Genomic DNA, 20,161 nt, shown 5'->3' with positions numbered 1-20,161 from the left:
TATTACTAATAGTATACATTATAATAATGATAATCATCATCATGTGATAAACCAATAACAAATACATGTTAGCACATATAATCATCGAAGCATAAAGGTATACAAATCATAGCCTAATAGTATACTATGAGAGGAATGAAAAATAGATTGGAGATATAATCAAAGTATAGGTTCATTTTCCTCAGCATAGGCATGATAATGATGTAACCCTAAATGGTCAATAACATGATAAAGATACAATAAAACACCTAATATGATATCCATGAACATGAAAATGAATATAATGGTGGTGGGACCTTCTAGCACCTACAAACCAAATAAGGTACAATAAAAAATCCCATTTTAGCATTGATTAGCATGAGTGCATATAGGGTAGGATCAACAAGGGAAGTAGGATTGGTACAATGGTGATATAGTGGGATCTATTACTAAAAACTCCCATAAAAGTATAATAAATTACCTACCACACATATGGTATGATCAAATGACTAAGTAAGATTGAGATAATGGTGATGCAATTCTCTTTGGACAAAATGACCTATGAGAGTACATAATAATTGGCCTAATCTGGAATCCATGAGCACAAACACACATAGTATAAGTAGAATCAAGAGGATAAATAGGATAAAAGGATCAAATAGGACCAATAGGGTTACTAACATGGAATGAAACTTATTTAAGTACAACAAATACCTCATGTTTTTGACAACTTGTTCACTCATCTCCACCCATAATTGTCCTACATAACACATTGAGTACAATTGTCTACACAACCCTCAATGCATAGCCCCTATACTGAGTTACAAGAATTGTCACATGGGCATCTCTTCTTTCACCCAAATATGTTTAGTTTGACTCCATACTTTCCAAAATTCTCTTGTTATATATTATGAGAACACCATATGCATAAGACATTAGTCATCTAGACAAGATTAGAGATGAGTGACTATTCACCTTCTTTAATGGTTCAATAACTAAGCCCTTAAAGCTATAACTCAGAGATTACACATCTATACTAAGTATCTATTAGACTCAGTTTGAAGTTCACTTAACTTATCAACCCGGGGATGTGAGATTTAAATGGGTCAACACTATATGTGCACTAAGACTCTATAATGAATATCATAACTTAGGCAAGGAACAATGCTGGATTTTGAATTGTTGTAAATAACTAATGAAAGAAACTAAATAAAGATTAACAACTAATGTGAACATGCAAATCTTGAATTCACACCAACCATAGGAATGGAATTCCAAACAAACAAACAATAAACTACTCTGCCCGCTTTGGCTGCAGGAACAAACACATAACAGAGTTTAGTGGTTGCATGAACAATCAATTGCTAGAATAGTGCTAACTACTGAATGAAGAATAACTATTAAGCTAACTGAATAGAGTTCTCACCAGGTGATCCCCCTTGGTTGAGAATTCCAAGATTAACACAAGTGCTTGAAACTCAGAATATTTCTTTATTCATAAAAAGCATAAGTACACAAGATATGACAACATGTTCTTAAACTGTATTCTGGACTGAAAGTAAACTTACAACATCAAAATATTCAACCTCTATACGAGATCATCTGAATCATTATTTATAGAAGAAAAACTACCAACTAATCCTAACTGACTAGGTGACCAACTCCACAACATAAGGAGGGTGCGATTCATTGAAAGCATGAAAAGAGGAAAGGATATCTCATGTATGTGCTTAGACAAGTTAGATAGGACTTCCCCAATAGAGATATGGAGAAACATGCCCCTAAATAGACTAAAATTATGTACATGATTAGTTAAAAGGTAGTTGCAACATTAAATAGAAAAAGCTCCTCTACGATGGCTACTCCTTAACTTCTTCAACAACTAGCCAGTTGGTAAGAGTCCTAGTCCTAGTTGCAAACTTCATTATAACACCACTTTCTTAGTACAAACCTGCAAAACACATTAGAACATACAAACAACCACATTTACCAAATCATCTTGAAACAAGATTATTTTCAATACATGCACATTTACCAGATAATTGCATAGCATATGCATTAGTATCATGAATTGTTTCAAGGTTAAACTTAAGCCCAAAAGGTAATAGTTTTTAAGGAAACAGTATAGTGAACAGTGATATCATAGTATCCAAGTCTAAAGTTTTATCATAAACAAGACAATAAACCCTTAGAAAATAGGACTATAAACTTGTCTCATCATTCCCCCCAACCTAAGATCTTGTTGGTCCTCCAACAATATTATTCCTTAGTTGGGTCATGGTCCTCATATCACCAACTGCTAACTGTCCTACAACATTGGCTGCATCTTCTGAATTAGGATCCCAATAAAATCCATGCCTATTTTCCAACCTATTCCACCTTGGCCTTTCTTTTGCTATATCATACTGATAGTATATGTAGTATGGCATTGGCCATAACATGATGGGTGGTTGGTATATTAATGGGAACTAGTAATGCTTTTGTGTTCTGCCAAGCTGTATATATCTGGTACATGTTTTCTTTGCTGCATAATAATTCTGTAGTGAATGTGGCTTAGCCTGTCGTAGCTAATTAGTCAAGCTATCCCATCTTTGTGATAGGTACCCCGCTACTATTTTTCCTGTAGTATCCTCCACTTGTTCATATTATACATAGGCTTCTTCCTACAGAGGCAACACTCTATCCTTAATATCTTGCCTATGTAGAAGTTGGTGCCATTCATAAAACATTTCTCTAGGATCTCATTCATAAAACATTGTTGCAGGATCTCGACATTAAGCCCTAAGAGGCAAGGGTTCTCGTAATTCCCTTTCTCTATAATCTCTGAACTACACACTCCAATGTTTTCATTCTAAATCCAGGACATCAATTCCCTCAAATGGATATCTCCAATATACATCAGTGGGTTCCATTGATGATCATCTGGGACAACCTAATTATGTAGGTACAATTCACAAAGTAAATTATTAGCATCTATTGGAGATTCTTGGTAGGATTGAAAGAACTCCTCAAGGGTTTTGATGGAAGGATTTAATCCCAAAATTACCCTAGAAAGTTGAAATTTTAGATATCTCTCCTTTAAATGCAATGTATAAACCCTTGAAGGGATTCCGCATTCCATTAATTGTGGCACTAATTCTACCACATCATCCACTTGTTTCTTCAATTTAACAATCCCCTCATCTTTCTCCCTAATTTGATTATCCTTTTTCTCTATTTGTTTATGCAATCTAAGGTTTTCTTCATTCCTCTTTTCTATTTCATCCAACAATTTCATCACTACACTATGCTATGAAGATACAATAGGTCTATGAATACCTACCAACATTTTCTAGTCAACATGCTTTGATTGCAGTGTTGGTGGTTGCTCGAATTCCTACTGAAAGGATTCAGCCTGCTCCTACTGTGGTACTTCATCTTCTTTTGCTTACTCTACAACGACAACAAGTCGATATAACCCCATTTTTGCGTATTCCTTAGACACATTCTTTTCAAAAGTTCTCTTCTCTTCATCATGTATCTCTTCCTCAGAGACTACTTGCACTTTTATGACTGCTTTTTTATTCCTAGGGCTTTTTCTATTTTCTGATGCTCCAGGAGAAACGGTGTCTTCAATTTTCTATTTGCCAGGGCTAGGTTTTGCTATTTCAAGAGTTTCAACCCTAACCTTTTCGTTCTCTTTTTTTGATTTCTTCTATTGTTCTTCCTCTTTTCTAGTAGTTGTCCTAGTTCGACGCGGGTTTTGGCATGGCATATCACCATCATGGATTGAAGGAGTTCCTTCTTCCTTTGATTCAGAGGAATCAACTGCTATAGCCACACTAGGTATAGGAGGGCTTGCTTTAGGTCTTATAGCAGAGCTAGATGCTTCAGAAGTGGCTATAGAAAACCTTCCTCCTTTTGCTAGACCTACGAGACTCATTTCTCTATTCCACATTTGTTGGTCTAAACTGATCAACATTCTCAAATTCCTCCCATGTCATACTAGAAACTTCTCATAAAGATTTTTCAATTAGTAATTTTATCAAATAGTGGTGAGACACAAATTTATTCCTACCTTTTTGGGTTTCAGTCGCCATGATCTCCAACAATTTGAAGAGCCCATTAGGCATATTCAGTCTCCTCCCATGCCTTAGGTGGTTTAAAAGCTTAAAATGAATAGAGTGTAGACAAGACTAGTGACCCTCATAGGTAATATATTTGCAAATGTGCACAGTTGCATGCATCCACTTTTTTGGTAGTGATGTCCTCCTTGTTCCCTGTTTATCCACAACAATTGGTGGATCACTAGGTTCAGTGAATTCTGTTCTTGTTGTTCTTGCATCTCGAGATGCAAGGTATGGTTCTCCATCAATGGGCAACCCTGTAACTTCTGCAATTATCTCCTCTGTGAATACCACTTCCAACCCTTTTACCATTGCTTTACCATTTCAAAAAGCCTGTGTGAATTTTGTAGCAATGTCTTCATTGAAACTCTGTAGCTTCAAGAAGTAGTTCAGCGAGCCATAATTTTGAAATTTTGCCAGACAAACATCATCCTGTAAAATTACATCATGAACAATGGGTTCATTCCTAATTAGTTGTCCACCCATCTTTCCTATAGTCACTCTCTAAAACACTCCCTCCCATTATGTCTTCATTAAAAGAGTCAATTTTTCTCATGTTGGCGAAGTTGATCTTTTCTGATTTTTCAGACCCTACAACTTACCCTTTTTTTGTTATTAACTTTGTCGATTAAGACAAAGGAAAATCATTAATGAGATTTTTAGAAAGGCTTTTCTAAAAAAATGGTGACGTGACAACACTTGTTACTTCTCAAATGTCACATCATTATGTCAAATCAGCTAAAGGACAACTAATGGCGTATGCTTCCCCCCCAACTTAAACGAAGGAATGTGTCCTCACAAACTTGAGTTCATGTGAAAAATATGCTATGCTAATACCAAATGTAATGAGCATGATTAAAAGTAATGCCACTTAAGATAATTATGAAAGAAGTAATCGTTGATATGTACCTGATAAAGTGGATTTGCATGCCCAAGATATATGGAGTGCACAATACCTGTCAATCAATCAGTTAAGTAATAAATGAAGTATGAGATGGAGTGTAATGATGGAAAGAGAGATGGAAGATAGAAAATTATGGAGTGAAGGTGGATCATGTACGTAATGAGAAAAGAAGGGATTTCCAGTCAAGTGGAAATCTTTATTATGATTTTATGCATATGTGTATCATGCAGAAGGATGGACACTTGGTTTGCTTCTTTTGGCTGCAAGAGAGTTGGTGAATTGTGTTAGTGTAGGTTTTTTTTTTCCTAGTTGGGTTTATTATTTTCCTTTTTCCTAGGTTTTTCCTACACTTTAATTAAGCTTCCTTAGGTTAATAAAGCATGTTTACTTAAGACAAGTGAGTATTGAGGTGTCGGCATGCTATAAGGAGGTGCATTTACTATGTTTAGACCATCATGGTGGTCTCTCCTCATTGGCTGGTATTGCCACCTCCACCCCTCACTTGAGTCTATATAAATATGATACCTTGCTTGTATTTTCATATTGGATATTGGGAGATTTCTCTTGATGCTATTGTTTCATTGAGAATTCACATCAAGTTTCTCTAGTATTGTTATTCTGTCCATTTTATTTCCAATATTTTGTTCTAACTCTTTCAATTTGATTATGGTTTAAATCTATTTTTTCATATTTTAACATGGTATCGAGCATGTTTTGAAAGATTAGATTATTGTAGAGATCTTGTAAAATCTTGTTGTGTTTTGTTTTGAATTTTGCACGATCTAAAAATCCAGCAAAGGTTTTTTTTAAAACAAGGTTTTTGAAGCTTAGATTTGTGAAGAAACTTTCAAATAGTGTGTTTTGAGGCCTAACAGACCTTTCCTTTGCGTTTGGAAGGCCCAAAAACTTCTATTTTCATATAAAGTGTGTGCAGATCAAACACCAAAAGCTTTGCATGTCATTTTTTCTTTGTTGAGGATATTTTTTTACATTGTGGCCCCATCTTCTGCAAGTGATAAAGAAAAAATCTTTCGGGGTTTGTTTCGTAACTGAAAAAAACCATTTGGGTCGTTTCCAAATTTTGCATTTAGCCAACAGATATTTCAAAAATTGCGTCAAAAAGCTTCCACTAGACCCCTCACCATTGCAATTTTCATTTTTGCATCTGATCTTCAAATGAGATATTCTCAGTCATACAGAGGTATTTTTAGTGCAATGTTTTTTTAAATGAGGTATTTTTTCATGCTCTTTGCAGTGGTGTAATCAATTTTTTTTTAGAAGTTACCAATGTTCTGAAAATTAAGCTTTATTAGCAGATCTGAAAGGTAGTCTTCGTTTTATGAACTTCAAACCACTATAAATTTCACATATGATCTCGGATTTAGGTCATTGTTTTTTTGAAAATAGATATTTTTTCAATTAGAATACTTTGGTTTTGGTTTTATGTTCATATTCTGAGATATTATTTTTGCCTTTAGTATTTGTGTCCATTTTTCGGACTTTGTAAAACTTTGGAAAATAACTCCAGCATTGTAAATGCACTAAATTATAAAGTTCTACCTTATAATATTTGGGAGGGGGTGATTTTTGATATATTAAAAAGGGGGGTGGTCCAGTGTGTTCTCTCTGATTTTTTGTCTCTCTTTCCTGCACAAGCAATCTTACTTTCTGCATTAAAATGGATCAAAATACAGTACCAATACTCGCACCTTACAACTAATATGAGTGGAAATAAAAAATGACAATCTATCTTAAGAAGTTCGGGTTGTTTAGAGTAACTTTGAGACTTGAAACTAAACCAACATTAATTGCAGGAAAGCTAAAATGGTTTAACAAATGTGATGAAGCTTATGGTACTCTATGTATGTCTATATCTTCTGATCTTATTTTTCATGTTGAATCTACTACAACTCCAAATGATGTATGGACCACATTAGAAGGGTTGTTTGGTAAACAACATGAGTTAAGGGGACACCAATTGGAGAATGAGCTAATAGGGATAAATCCATGTAATTTTGATACAATTGAGGACTTCTTCACAAAAGTAAAGGTTGTAAGATTGCAATTCAAGGCATGTGGGATAGATAATAAAGATTCACACTTGATTCTAAGAATTATTTCCAAACTTGGTCTAAGCTATTCAGTTTTTGTTTCTACTTTCTATGCTACAAAAAGTGCCTTAGGAACCAACTTTAAAATGCCTTCTCTTGATGATTTTGCAAAAGAACTCACACAAGAACATGATAAGCTGATTCAAATGGGCACAATTAAGCCCTCCAAATATCAAGCCTTGGTTGTCAAACAAGGTACAAAAGATCAAAATGGGCTTTCTAAGCAAGAAAAGAAACAAAAGAACCAAGGAGAAAAGAAGCAAGAACAAAAGCCAGTTACTTCAAAAGCTACTAATGATGCATGTTCTTCAAAGGGTGACAATCCCAAGAAGGAGAAAACTAAGTGTTCCTATTGTAAGAAACCTAGTCATGATGAACATAAATGTCTAAAGAAGCAAATTGATCATTTGACTCATCTTGTAGAAAAGAATAACATCAAGGTGCTTGATTCTGTCAAACCAAGTTCATCTCAAGAATCTTCAAGGACACAAGTAAGGGTAAAGGTAAGGGCAAGGCTCTAGTTGCTGTTGCTTCCCAGCCTAATTCTTGGATTATTGTCTCGGGTGCTTTGCACCACATGGCTTCATCAAAGGATAGTTTTTCCTCTTTGGAGTCATGTTCTATGCCATCTATTCTATTGGGTGATGATACTTCTGTTGAAGTGCATGGGAGAGGGTTTGTTGACTTGGGTGAAGGAGCATTTAAGGATGTCCTTTGTGTTCCATCTTTGTCAACTAATCTCCTATCTATCTATCAAATCACTCACATTGGCTCTGGCAAGTGGGTTGAGTTCACTCCAAACACAATGGTAATTAGTGAGATGCATAATGGGTCTACAATTGCAGTGGGAAAGGTAGATCATTAGTCTAGACTATATCAATTTTCTCACTTTGTTCCTAATTCTCCTTCACTTGCATTGCTTACTCACTCAGATGAGGTGAGTCGTTTGTGGCATCAATGATTTGGCCACTTGAACTACCGCTACTTGTAGCAGCTTAGTCAACATGACATGGTTATAGGGTTGCCTTCTATTAGATTTCTTGATGGAGTTTGTCAAGGATGCATTCTTGGCAAGTACCTTGAAGAAAAATTTGATAAAGGCAAAGCATGGAGAGCCACATAGCTTTTGGAGCTAGTTCACAGTGATTTAACAAGACCATTTCCAAATCCTTCTTTCAGCAGGGCCAAATATGTCTTGACATTCATTGATGATCTTTCTTGGTACACCTTTGTATATTTTCTCAAACAAAAGTCTGAGGTCTTTGAGTCTTTTTAGGAATTCAAATCCTTTGTAGAGAAGTAATCAAGGAAAACCATCAAGGTTTTGTGCACCGATAATGGGGGGGAATATGTCAACCAGAGGTTTGAACAATTTTGTATCTCAGAAGGAATTGATCTTCAACATATAGTTCCCTACACTCCACAACAACATGGAGTTGTAGAATGTATGAATCATTCCTTGAAGGAAATGGCTAATTGTATGATCTACTCTAGATCATCGGTACCTCAGTATTGGGCAAAGGCTATCAACTGTGCATGTTATATCCAGAATCGGGTTCCTCATCAAGCTATAAAGGAGGTAACTCCTTTCCAAGCTTGGACTGGTCGGAAACCCACAGTCAAACACTTTCGTGTGTTTGGGTCTCCTACATGGGCCCACATTCCAGTAGAGAAATGCAAGGCTATGGATCTGTAGAGAAAGCCTTACATATTTGTTGGGTATCCAGATGGTATCAAAGGCTACAAGCTTCTCCATCCTACCATACATGAGGTTTTCATTGAGAGGAGTGTTCATTTTGAGGATGATACTTTCGGTTCTTCTTCTGCCACTTCTCCATGTTTCATTTCTATGGAGACATTGCGACTTCATGATGATAGTTCTTCCGAGGATTTTTATCCTCCTGATCCTTCTGAGGAATCTTCTTCCTCCACTTCAGATGACGATGATGAGGATTCATCTTCCTCCTCTCTTGGTAATCATTCAGACGGTGATGATTCTCCTCTAGATTCTCCTTATTCTACAACTACTGGGCCTCTTTGGGCTTGTTAGACATTGGAGTCAACAGGTGATTGTGTTGGTGATCCTTTAGATGAGAGAAGAACAAGGTCTCAATTTGAGCATGCTCCACATCTCTTCTTTTCTATAGTTATAGATCCATAATTCTTTCGAGAAGCTTCAGGTTTCCCTGAGTGGGATACTGGTATGCAAGAGGAGTTCAATTCCTTGGAGAGGAACCATACTTGGGATTTATTCCCTATTCCTAAGGGAAGGAAACTTGTTTGGTGCAAGTAGATCTACCAAACAAAATTTTCTGCAAATGGGTCGGTTGATAAGCATAAGTGTCGCCTAGTTGCCAAAGGATTCTCCTAGGTTGCTGGGATTGACTACTCTTAGACTTTTGCGCTAGTTGCCAAGATGAATTCCATCCGACTTGTCCTTGCTATTGTTGTAGCCCATCATTGGGAAGTTCATCAGATGGATGTGAAGAGTGCTTTTCTTCACGGTGACCTTTAGGAGGAGATATATATGGAGCAACCATAGGGGTTCGCCCAAGATCCTTCACTTTTTTGTCACCTTCAGAAGTCTCTCTATGGCCTTAAATAGGCTGCTTGTTCCTGGTATGCCAAGATGGACTCCTTCCTTCTATCAGTTGGGTTTACTCAGTGCCATTTTGATCCAAACGTCTATATTTTGCAGCAAGATGATACTCTCACCTTCCTTGTTCTCTATGTTGATGACTTGTTGATCACTGGGAGTCACTCATCCCATATCAAGGCAATCAAAACTACCCTTCATGATCATTTATTGATATTTGACTTAGGTCTACTTTATTACTTCTTAGGGATTGAGATCAATGAGTCGCCTTCTGGTATCTTCCTTGGACAACCTAAGTATGCTCTTGATATGCTCTCAAGATTTCACATGGCTGACTATAAGCCTATACCGACTCCATTTCTATCAGGAGTTAAACTTTAGGCTTCTTGTTCTTCACCATTGGTGGATATTACCTTGTATCATCAATTAGTTGAAGCCTCATACATTTGACTCACACCTGGCCTGATATTTCATATGCAGCGGGCCTGGTCTCCAGGTTCATGCAAGAGCCACATGAGTTGCATTGGAAAGCAACTAAATGGATTTTTCACTATGTACAAGGTACTCACACTTATGGGATTCATTATACAATGGGTGTGGATATTGACTTGGTGGGATATATAGATTCAGATTGGGTAGGTGATTCTCAGGATTACAAGTCCACTTCAGGGTATTGCTTCTCTCTTGGTTCTGGTCTAGTTTCTTGGTCGAGCAAGAAACAATATGCTATTGCTCTTTCATCTACTGAGGTTGAGTATTGAGGAGCAGTTAAGGCCATTTGGATTCAGATCATCCTCACTGAGTTTGACATTTCCTTTTGAAAGTCTACAGTCATCTTTTGTGACAACCAGAGTGTTATTCAAATTCCTCGCAACTCAGTCCATCATCAACAGACCAAGCACATTAAGATTCGCATGCACTACATTCAGGAGCTGATTCATGAGAAGTTTCTTGATCTTCAGTACTATTTGACATCAGATCAAACTATAGACATCTTCACCAAACCCTTCACTGAGAGAAATTTCATTCATTTGAGAGCTTTGCTTGGGGTGCTACAGGTGTTCTCTTTTGTTGGGGGCTTCTTAGTTCCTTTTTTCTTTCTTTCTCTCTCTATTCTGGGGGGTGTACTCTCCTTTTTTGGGGGAAGCTTCTTCTTTGTTGGGGGGAGGACTATGTACATGGGTACTTCATCAGGCTTCCTTTGCTGGGACCCATATTTTCACCCACCTAAGCTATGCTTAAGGGGGGGTGTTAGTGTAGGTTTTTATTTTCCTAGTTGGGTTTATTATTTTCCTTTTTCCTAGGTTTTTCCTACACTTTAATTAAGCTTGCTTAGGTTAATAAGATATTTATTCATAAGATATTTGATTGTTGCATGATCAGTATGGATGAAGATCTGATATCCTGTGATGTAATGCCCAAATTTGTTGAGGGCATAGATGTTTGCTAACATTTCTTTCTCTATGATTGTGTAATTAAACTCAGCCCCTTGTAGGTTCTTGCTGATAAAATAGATTGCATTCTCAACTAATGTCTCTTTCTAGCCCAAAACAACTCCTATTGCATAAGCTGATGCATCTGTATGAATGTGGAATGGAAGATCCCAATTAGGACCCTTGAGCACAGGTGCTTGTGTTAATGCTTCTTTGAGAGTAGAGAATACTTTATCACAATCTTCTATCCAATTGAATTCTGCATCTTTAGTCAAAAGACTATAAAGTGGTGTTGTAATTTTGCTAAAGTCTTTTATAAAGCACCTATAGTATCCTGCATGACCTTAAAAACTCCTGACATCTTTTTTCTTTGTAGGTGTAGGAAGACTAGAAATTACTGCAATCTTGGTTGGATCTACCTATATTCCTTTTTGAGAGATGTACTATCCAAGGACCACTCCTTGTTGCATCATCATGAAGCACTTTTCACTGTTCATATTATGGTCTTCACATATTTGCAACACTATTTCTAGTTTGTGTAATGCTTCAACAAAATTAGTGTGATAAGTAGTAAAATCATCCATATAAATCTCCATAGATTCATGTGAAATGTCTAAAAATATACTTAGCACTACTCTTTGAAATGTTTTAGGCTCATTGGAGAGACCAAATGGAAGCACTGAATAGGCATAGGTTCCACATGGGCAGGTGAAGGTTGTCTTCTCCCGATCTTCTAGTGCAATTTGTATTTGATTGTAGCACTGAAACCATCTAGGAAGCATAATTATTCTTTTCCTGCTAGTGAATCCAATACTTGATCTATGAAAGGAAGTGAAACATGATATTTCTTAGTGGCAGCATTGAGTTCCCTATAATCAATACAAACTCAACATTTACCTCCCTTTTTAGGAACAATTACCAAAGGGGATACCCATTGGATATATGAGATTGGGTAGATAAATCCTTCATCCAAGAGCTTCTGTAAATCTTCCTTCACTATCTCTCTTAATGTAGGGTTAATTCTTCTTTGTGGCTTCCTCACTGGTGCACAATCATTTTTGGTATAGATCTTATGAGTGCATAATTTACGATCAAGACCCTTCATGTCATGGCAACTCCAAGAAAATGCTTGCTTATGCTTCTTTAACAGGTTTGTCAAAGATAATTGTTTCTCTTGGCTAAGACTATTAATGTTAAGATATTTTCTTTCCGAAACTGGTACTTGTGTAGTCAATTCTATCATGGCTATCTCACTAACATTTGGCAGTTTCAATTCTGTAGGTAATAATGTGGGCAAGATAGCTATTGTTGCGGTAGGAACAACTAGGATAAGTATTGGTGAAGGGCTTCCTAAACTAGATACACGATTGGATGATTCTGCATGAGCCTCATAATGATTTTGGATGATCTGGGATAAAATTTCATCTTCATCACACTGTTGCAAGAAATGGCTTTTGTCTATCATCATTAGCTTTGCCACTGAATTAATGTCTTCAACTTCCTCTCCAATATTTGGCCAAATAGGATTGTCTATGTCTTGGGTTGGTTGAGAAAGCAGATAGATTAGCAACTTTTTAGTATTCCTACTGTAGTCACACAAATCTATCCAGCTTAATTAAATAAATATTCGCTATTTATTTGATTAAAAATCCACTAGCCACCAGTTAATTAAATTAATATTTAATTAATTCATCCCCAAACATTCTTCTATTAATTAAATAAATTATTCAATTTATTTTAATTAATTCATAAAATCAAATTCAAATCAATTAAATAAATAAAATCTATTTATTTAATTAAACCCCCCTATTCCTCTTTTAAATAAATTAAATAAAATATTTATTTAAATCATTACCCCCCCCACTTGCATTTTCCTACAAATGCAACTTGCACACATTTATTGAAATAAACTAATTTTATTTTAATAAAAATCCTATTTTCCCTCACCCACCAAATCCACTTGCAAAATCTAATCCCCTTCTAGATTCTTCTAACCCCTTCCTAATTAGCCTAATCCATCCCTTAATTATTGTCACATTCCTAAGCAAAATGGAGTCACTTCTCAAAGACTCCAAAGTCTTTGAAAAGCATTTAATGCTTTGTGTGTTCAACAAATTAACCCCCAAAGTCTTCCAAGACCACTAATGGCTCTTACATGACCATTTATGGCTCTTACATAACCATTTATGGTTATTTCAAACTTGTCCTCCCAAACATTTATTGTTTTGACCATATTCATCCATTTCACATTTGCACAAGAGTTTATCCATTGGATAAAAGCTTTATTCTTTGAATAAAGATTTTATTCATTCAACCAACCTTGACTCTAAAATCCCAAGGTCATATCAGGCATTTAATGCTTATTCCCTCTCCTCTCAACCTATCTCACATTGACACTTGTCATCCTAGGATTGGGTTGAAAGCCCTCACATGGATTTGAAATCATTCAATCCTGACCCTTGTTGAGATTGCTCAATCTCAACCATCCATTGCTCCATTTTTCCTATAAATAGAGCCCATTTCTTCATACTCTAGATCTTGAAAACTTGTATGCATTTAAGCTATAGGCATTTTTAGAGAGCATTTTAGCATAATTATCTAATATCTTGTCTTTTTGGTTAAAAATAAATCATTTTAGCATCAATAGAATAGTATTAGCTTTTCATTTCACATTTGAAGCACAATACTACAATCTCAATCCTCCATAAGCATCCATAGTGCAAAAAGCTACTAAGAGCTACACTATTTTGGAACTTGGAGAGGAGAGGAACAAGGGAGAAAGGAGCCAAGACCATGCTAAGAGGCATTTGGAGATGTCTCATTATCTTTGTTTCTTTAGTTAGATATATTAGCATGTTTTTAGTGTCTCTCTTGGTATGTCTTTTTAGATTAGTTTTTGATTGACTAACACTAACGATCTTTTGGTTTTTCTGTGTTGTTTTTCATTTGCTAACCTTGTCCATTTAGGAAGGCATCACCTACCATCAGAGATTGCCATATCTCCTGAACGACATCCTATATAAGCATCTATTGTGGCCAACCATGGCCTTCCCAAGATAATAGGATATCCTCCTAGTGTGGCTTTAGGGGAAACGATCATAAAATCCACTCGATACTCCCATGAATCAAGAATAACCATTATATCTTCCACTATACCATCTAGTTTGACAATAGAAATGCAAACAAGCTACAGGATTGTAGAAGTGGGTCTTGGATATACAACATTTAGTTGCTGCAGGATATCCTTAGTCATCACATTTATTGTTGCACCTAAGTCTATTAAGGTGTTATTTATTTGCATACCATTGATGATGATTGCAACTATTGGACTACCTGGGTTAGAATACTTGGGAATAGTTACTTTCCCAAGAATAATGTCTTCCAATTGGCCTACCACATGAACAGTAGCGATATCTTTCACCTTTCTTCCCAGCTTTTTGATACATGCTTCCTTTATTGCTTTTCCATATATTGGGACATCTTTAATGGTGTGAAACAAAGGTATCTTGACACATATGTGTTTCAATTGATCCATAATGTCAAAGGTAGTTTCTTCCTTGATGCAGAGGTAAGGGAAAATAGGATTTGAAAGTTAAGAAAAACTTGTTTAAACACTCTTCACAATTAGGAGATATGGTGAGGATGAAGTAACATTCTAGTCTCTCAACAACCTAATGGGTCTTAACATGGTTTAACACTTACAAGAACGAAAAAAAATTGACATTTGTGATTTGACACAATAACTCAAAGCTAAATGGGATAATTTTTATGTGTTTCCAAGGTCTAGTTATAAAACTTCTTTGTCTATGACTGTTCCTAAGACAAAGATAGTGAATACTCTTAGGAAAGTCAACAAGTTTGATCCACTAAACTCAAATAAGGGTACAAAATCACAATTTTATGGAGCATGGGAACTTTATGCATCAAGAAAAATCTCCCATGGACTCATACAAACAAAGACAATAACACTTTTTATAATTCTTTACTAGTCACGATAGAAGTAGCTAAAACTATGACTACACTTTCCTTAGGACAGTCATAAAGACTTAACAAATCCAATGTAAATAAGGGGTATGAGATTTTTATAACTTGATCTTAGGGACCCCAACCATACAAGAACAGTTCCCCAAGCACATGCAAGTAAAGAATATTGATAAAAACTTAAGTTTTTCAAGGTTTTATTTGTTGTTGTTATGACTGTCACAGTCACCTTCACAAGGGCAATCATAAAAAGAGACTTGTTTAACACACACCAAAGATTATATCAAGGTAATAAAGTGAAGTTAGGGTACCCACTCAACCTCCTTGACATCCCCAAACTCATACCCTTCAATGTTCATTCACCATTCACACATGCAAGCTGAAATCCTTCACCATTTTGACTGATACATATGAAATATTAGTTCTCTTTCATCTCAAAACCATTGTAAACCTCCTCCTCACACCCTACAACTGTAGGGAAATGAAAAACATATAAAAAAAGACTAATATACAATATTTGGTCATTTTACACCATGCCAAATGAAAGTTTTACATTTTGCAAGCTCACGGGTTGCCCTAGGTAGAGTTTTTAACCCTCCAACACAAAAATTGCTATATCTAAGTCAAAAATTGATGAAATAAAGTGATACAAATGCAAAAATAAATTAGACTCAGAAAAATATAAACCCCAATTAGTGTGAAATCATGGTCATAAAGAAAAATGAATCAAAATGAGCTGTTATCAGACTGGTTACACTCAGAAAAACAAAAAACTAGAGAAGTTTTATTGAAAGTTCACTTCAAATCTTGCTCCCAAATCCATACAAATGATCCCAAAAGGATTATTTAAGTAAAAAATTATAAAAAGTAACTTATCCACACCCACTCATTCCTTTTCATATTCTTTTCTTGATTTTTCCCTCTTTTACCAAATTTTGACAAAAAATGCATGACAACTTTTTACAATTTTTTGAGCAACTTTTGCATCCTTTTGCCAATAGGCTTACAACTTGACATAATGATAAAAAATGGCCTAAAATGACATAAGAAGACCTTATTAGGACAATTAAAGACAAAATTTAACAAAAATCCCATTTTCCCTATATGAGGCCGAATAGGACCTAGAGGTGCCCTGCACCATTCCTTTTGCTTGAGAATTTCCAACATTTGAGGAAATGGTGGTTCTGGATTAGATAGGGGTGTTGGTTCAGGATATTTGAATTGTTATTGTTGAGCAGGTTCCTCATCTAGATTTGGATTCTCTTCTTCCTCCTTAGGGAGCTTAGTTATGAGAGGAGTTGAAGGAGTAGGCAATGTAGTTCCTGGACGTAAGTGAATATCACTTAAACTCACAACATATGCAGGGTACAAATTTGGATCAGCAAAATAAACCTGTTGCTATTGTGGTTTATTGTTTGGATTAGGTGTGTTGGTAATTGACACTCATCCCATGATTTCAGAAGACTTTCGAAGATTGATTTGTTGTTTAGGGTTGTCATTGATGTCAACTCTTTGTGGTGATTCAATTTTGCGGTCATGGATTATCCTATCCAGAAGATGGAGGTAATCAGTAGACAGTTAACCGGTAAAATAGGGTATTTTGATAATCTATTAATCCAGAATCATCTCTGGTCTTTGCAGTGTTTGTGGTGATTATTTTCGTGATCTCAGTGTTTGGTAGGACCTTTAGGAAGTGTGTGGTTGCAATATTTTATTCTAGTGCTATGGTATGTGACTGCTCTTCTTAATGGTTCAATAATTTAGAACTTGAAATCATACCTTAGAGATTGGACATCCAACCAAGTAATTATCTTTCGCTATGAAGGTTCATTTAATTGTCAACCCGTGTTTGCATTGTGTTGTCATTGATGTCAACTGGTATAGCAGAACAACCGGTATGAGAAAATAGTTGATATGCCATCCTTGATGTCGACTGGCTTTGTGGTGTCTTTGGTGTTCACCGATAGAGATATCAGTGTTATCAACTGATAGTGTGGATAGTGAAGCCAACAGGTAAGCATGTTGGAGTCACCGGTTTACATGTCAGTTTTGGGAAGAAGGAACTGGTTAGTGAGTATGCATGTTGATGCTAAACAAGCATGGTAGAGCTTGTGACCGGTAAGGTTTGCTGCAGTATGGAATAATAAAGAGCCTGAAGGTCACCGGTATGTTAGTATGTGTCAACTAGCAAGACTCCCACCGGATGAAGAGAAGGTTGACATAGAGTGTCTTGCTTCAGTAAGCAAAGATAACATATGGAAAAGCTATCGAGACATATGTCAAGTTGAAGTGCAATAGTCTATTCTTCCCACTGGTAAGTGGTAATACCTTGCTTATCCCACAATGTACATGGCATACCTCATGACTCTCTGGGATAAGACACTCAGAGTAAGAAAAGACAAGTGATTGGATGCATAGAACGGATGACTAATATGGATGATGAGGAAGCCTCCTGAGTTTGAGATCAGAGATGTGCACCGGATCGACATGTGAAGACAAGATGTGCTACTGGGACAAAGAAGGAAGAGTTGAGATGATGAGTTTTCCACCTTGGCCAACCAGTTGAGAGGAGAACCAATCAAATGAAGATAAGGCTCTGCAATTGTACACATGGAGTTAGCAGGATGCAGATAGAAAGTGGTGTTGCCATAGATGCATAGCAGTTGGAGATGGATGGCATGAAGATATCATGCACATTACTGATATGAAGGCAGAAGCATGTCAACCAGTAAACAAGGTGGATACCGACATACAAATAAGTGAACAAAGAGACAAAAGTGAAGTGCTCTCTATCTGATGTAGATACACATTGTGAGTCATCCTAGATAGCTACTGAGGACCAACATGGTTGATGATCAGGAAAATGTAATAAACCAACAAGACAAAGAAGGAAATTGCAAGAAGGTTAACTGATAAAGTATGATGTACCGGTAAGAATAAAGGACTAGTAGGTGAGAATCAATAGTGCATAATGGTCGGCAATTGAATAAAAACTGACATAGTGGACCATGCAGAGCTGGATACCGATGAGATTTCCACGTAGAGACCTTGTGTCAAATGTACAATGAAATATGAATGGTGAGTAGGTCGACATTAAAGTCAACTGTGTAAATTATAGGTCGAGGCTAAAGGATGTGGCTCAAGGTAGATCAAAGGGTTGATGTTTGCATTGCAAGGATCAAAGAAGGATGTCTAGTTGCAGATCAGATTTATAGAAGGAAACAAGGAGATCATTTAATGTGATTGACCAAAGGAAGTCAAGAAACAAAGCCATGTTTGCTAAAAATAGAAGACGTGCATTGGAAGGCACAATATTGGTGGCGATGTGCAGGCAATCATCTCTGAGACATGATCGGATAATATTTGATTGGATCTGGTAAACCAAATTGGTCGGTGAGGAAACCCTAGTGTGCCAAATTTCAAAATCACGTATTGGCGGGAAAGCTCTGTTATATATATGTTGATCAAAGATTGATGATGTTTGATGATGTCGATCAAGTGAGAGGGGTGTGCAAGAAAAGGATTGATTAGTTAGATAATTTTACTGCTAAACACTGAAGCGATTGAGTGTAGAAGGGACACAACCGGTGAGAAGGTTTAACAAGGGTTTAACTGGTAAAAATGTAAGTGTGCATCAGTGAAGATAACTGCTGGTGGTAGAACTAGCAGGAAGGTTGCTGAGAGTTAAGTGGTGGAGAGTGAGTGTCAAAAGAGAGCTGACAAACCATAAGCAGAGCAAAAGGAGAAGAGATAGAGTGAACATGGTGCTAGCATTTGCATGAAGATTGCATTAATGAAATGTTATGTTGTCATTGATGTCAATTAACTGGTAATGATTGTGTTATAATGTTTTTTTCTAACCGGTAAGAAGAGCTAGAGAAGGTAATTGCAACTGATAGATGAGTTTGTGGAGGAAACCGGTATTGGTATGAAATGGAGAGATGAACCGGTAAACCCTACCTGTTGATATGATAAACCCTAATTGATGGAGTTTGGTGAATTTGTTGTATTGGTTTATGATCTAATGATGAGCGGTAATGATTATGCCACGTATGCATGTGGTATGAGAAGAGTTTCAAATGGTTTTTGGTGCGTAGAGATAATGGTTTTTGTCTTGGGAATAAGAAAGTTCATTGTATGTAATGTAAACTACGTGATGAGTTACAATGTTCAATGAAGTGGTGATCAAGGAGCGGTCAAGGATATCTTGAATAATGTGCAGTGATTGTTATGTAATCCAACGGTCATACTTGAACCGATTTGTTTGTAATATCTATGAGAGAATTAGGTTTGTGATGTGTTGTCAACCTATTGATTTGTTGAAGTATGTGTAAAGGAAGATAGGAGCATGAAAAAGATCTGAACAAGCAAGTGTAGTGCTATTCAAACATATTAGAAAACCCCTGTTGTTTTCTAACAATTACAACAATCAAATCCCCTAACCGGGTAAGCTCTAACAAGCTTAGTGTTATTCAAATCCTCTAACCAAGTGATCCATTAGCTTGGATTCCAAATCCTCTACCGAGGTTACTCCTAACAGGGTATTTCTTCTAATAGGGCATTATAGTCAATCCCTTAACTAGGTGGTCCCTAACAAGATCTATTCTTAACAGGACTTATTGTAAAGATTTAATAGGCTTGGCTCCTAATACGGCGAACTTCAGAAGAGTTCAAAATACTTGTGGGTATTCATCCCCACCGTGGCTTTTCCCATTTGGATTTCCATGTCAAAAATATTGTGTCAAGTGGTGAATTTTTTTGTGGTTATGTTTACTATGGTTGAATTGCTTAACTGCTAAATCCACTTTGATATATTATGTTAACCAACAATAATCTGAAATGAAGTTTTAATACTGTTAGTAAATTATTTGAATGATTTAGTTAAATGGTTTGTGAGTTTCAAAGATGTTTTACTGTTATTCTATTATAATAGTCAATCGGTTTAACTTGCCAGTATTATTGCATTTGAAGTTCATTGTTTAAACCAATCAGTTTAGAGTTTTCTTTGAGAGGCTGATTTTGAGATTGATGAAAGTTTATGTCAGTTTTCT

General features: G+C 36.3%; 1 protein-coding gene across 1 annotated transcript in view; it reads right to left on the bottom strand.

The window, feature by feature from the left end:
• Window positions 1-4,409: 4,409 nt before the first annotated feature.
• LOC131876767 (uncharacterized) overlaps window positions 4,410-20,161 on the bottom strand; it is a 42,269-nt gene continuing 26,517 nt past the window's right edge. The window contains exon 4 of the mRNA XM_059222243.1: window positions 4,410-4,517. Coding sequence (XP_059078226.1) covers window positions 4,410-4,517 — 108 coding nt within the window. The remainder of the gene's footprint in view (window positions 4,518-20,161) is intronic.

The sequence above is a fragment of the Cryptomeria japonica genome, chromosome 6 (genome assembly GCF_030272615.1).
Source record: "Cryptomeria japonica chromosome 6, Sugi_1.0, whole genome shotgun sequence".
In the NCBI taxonomy this organism is placed as follows: Eukaryota; Viridiplantae; Streptophyta; class Pinopsida; order Cupressales; family Cupressaceae; genus Cryptomeria; species Cryptomeria japonica.
Note: the sequence above shows the minus strand (reverse complement) of the source record. Positions and strands in the feature narration are given on the sequence as shown.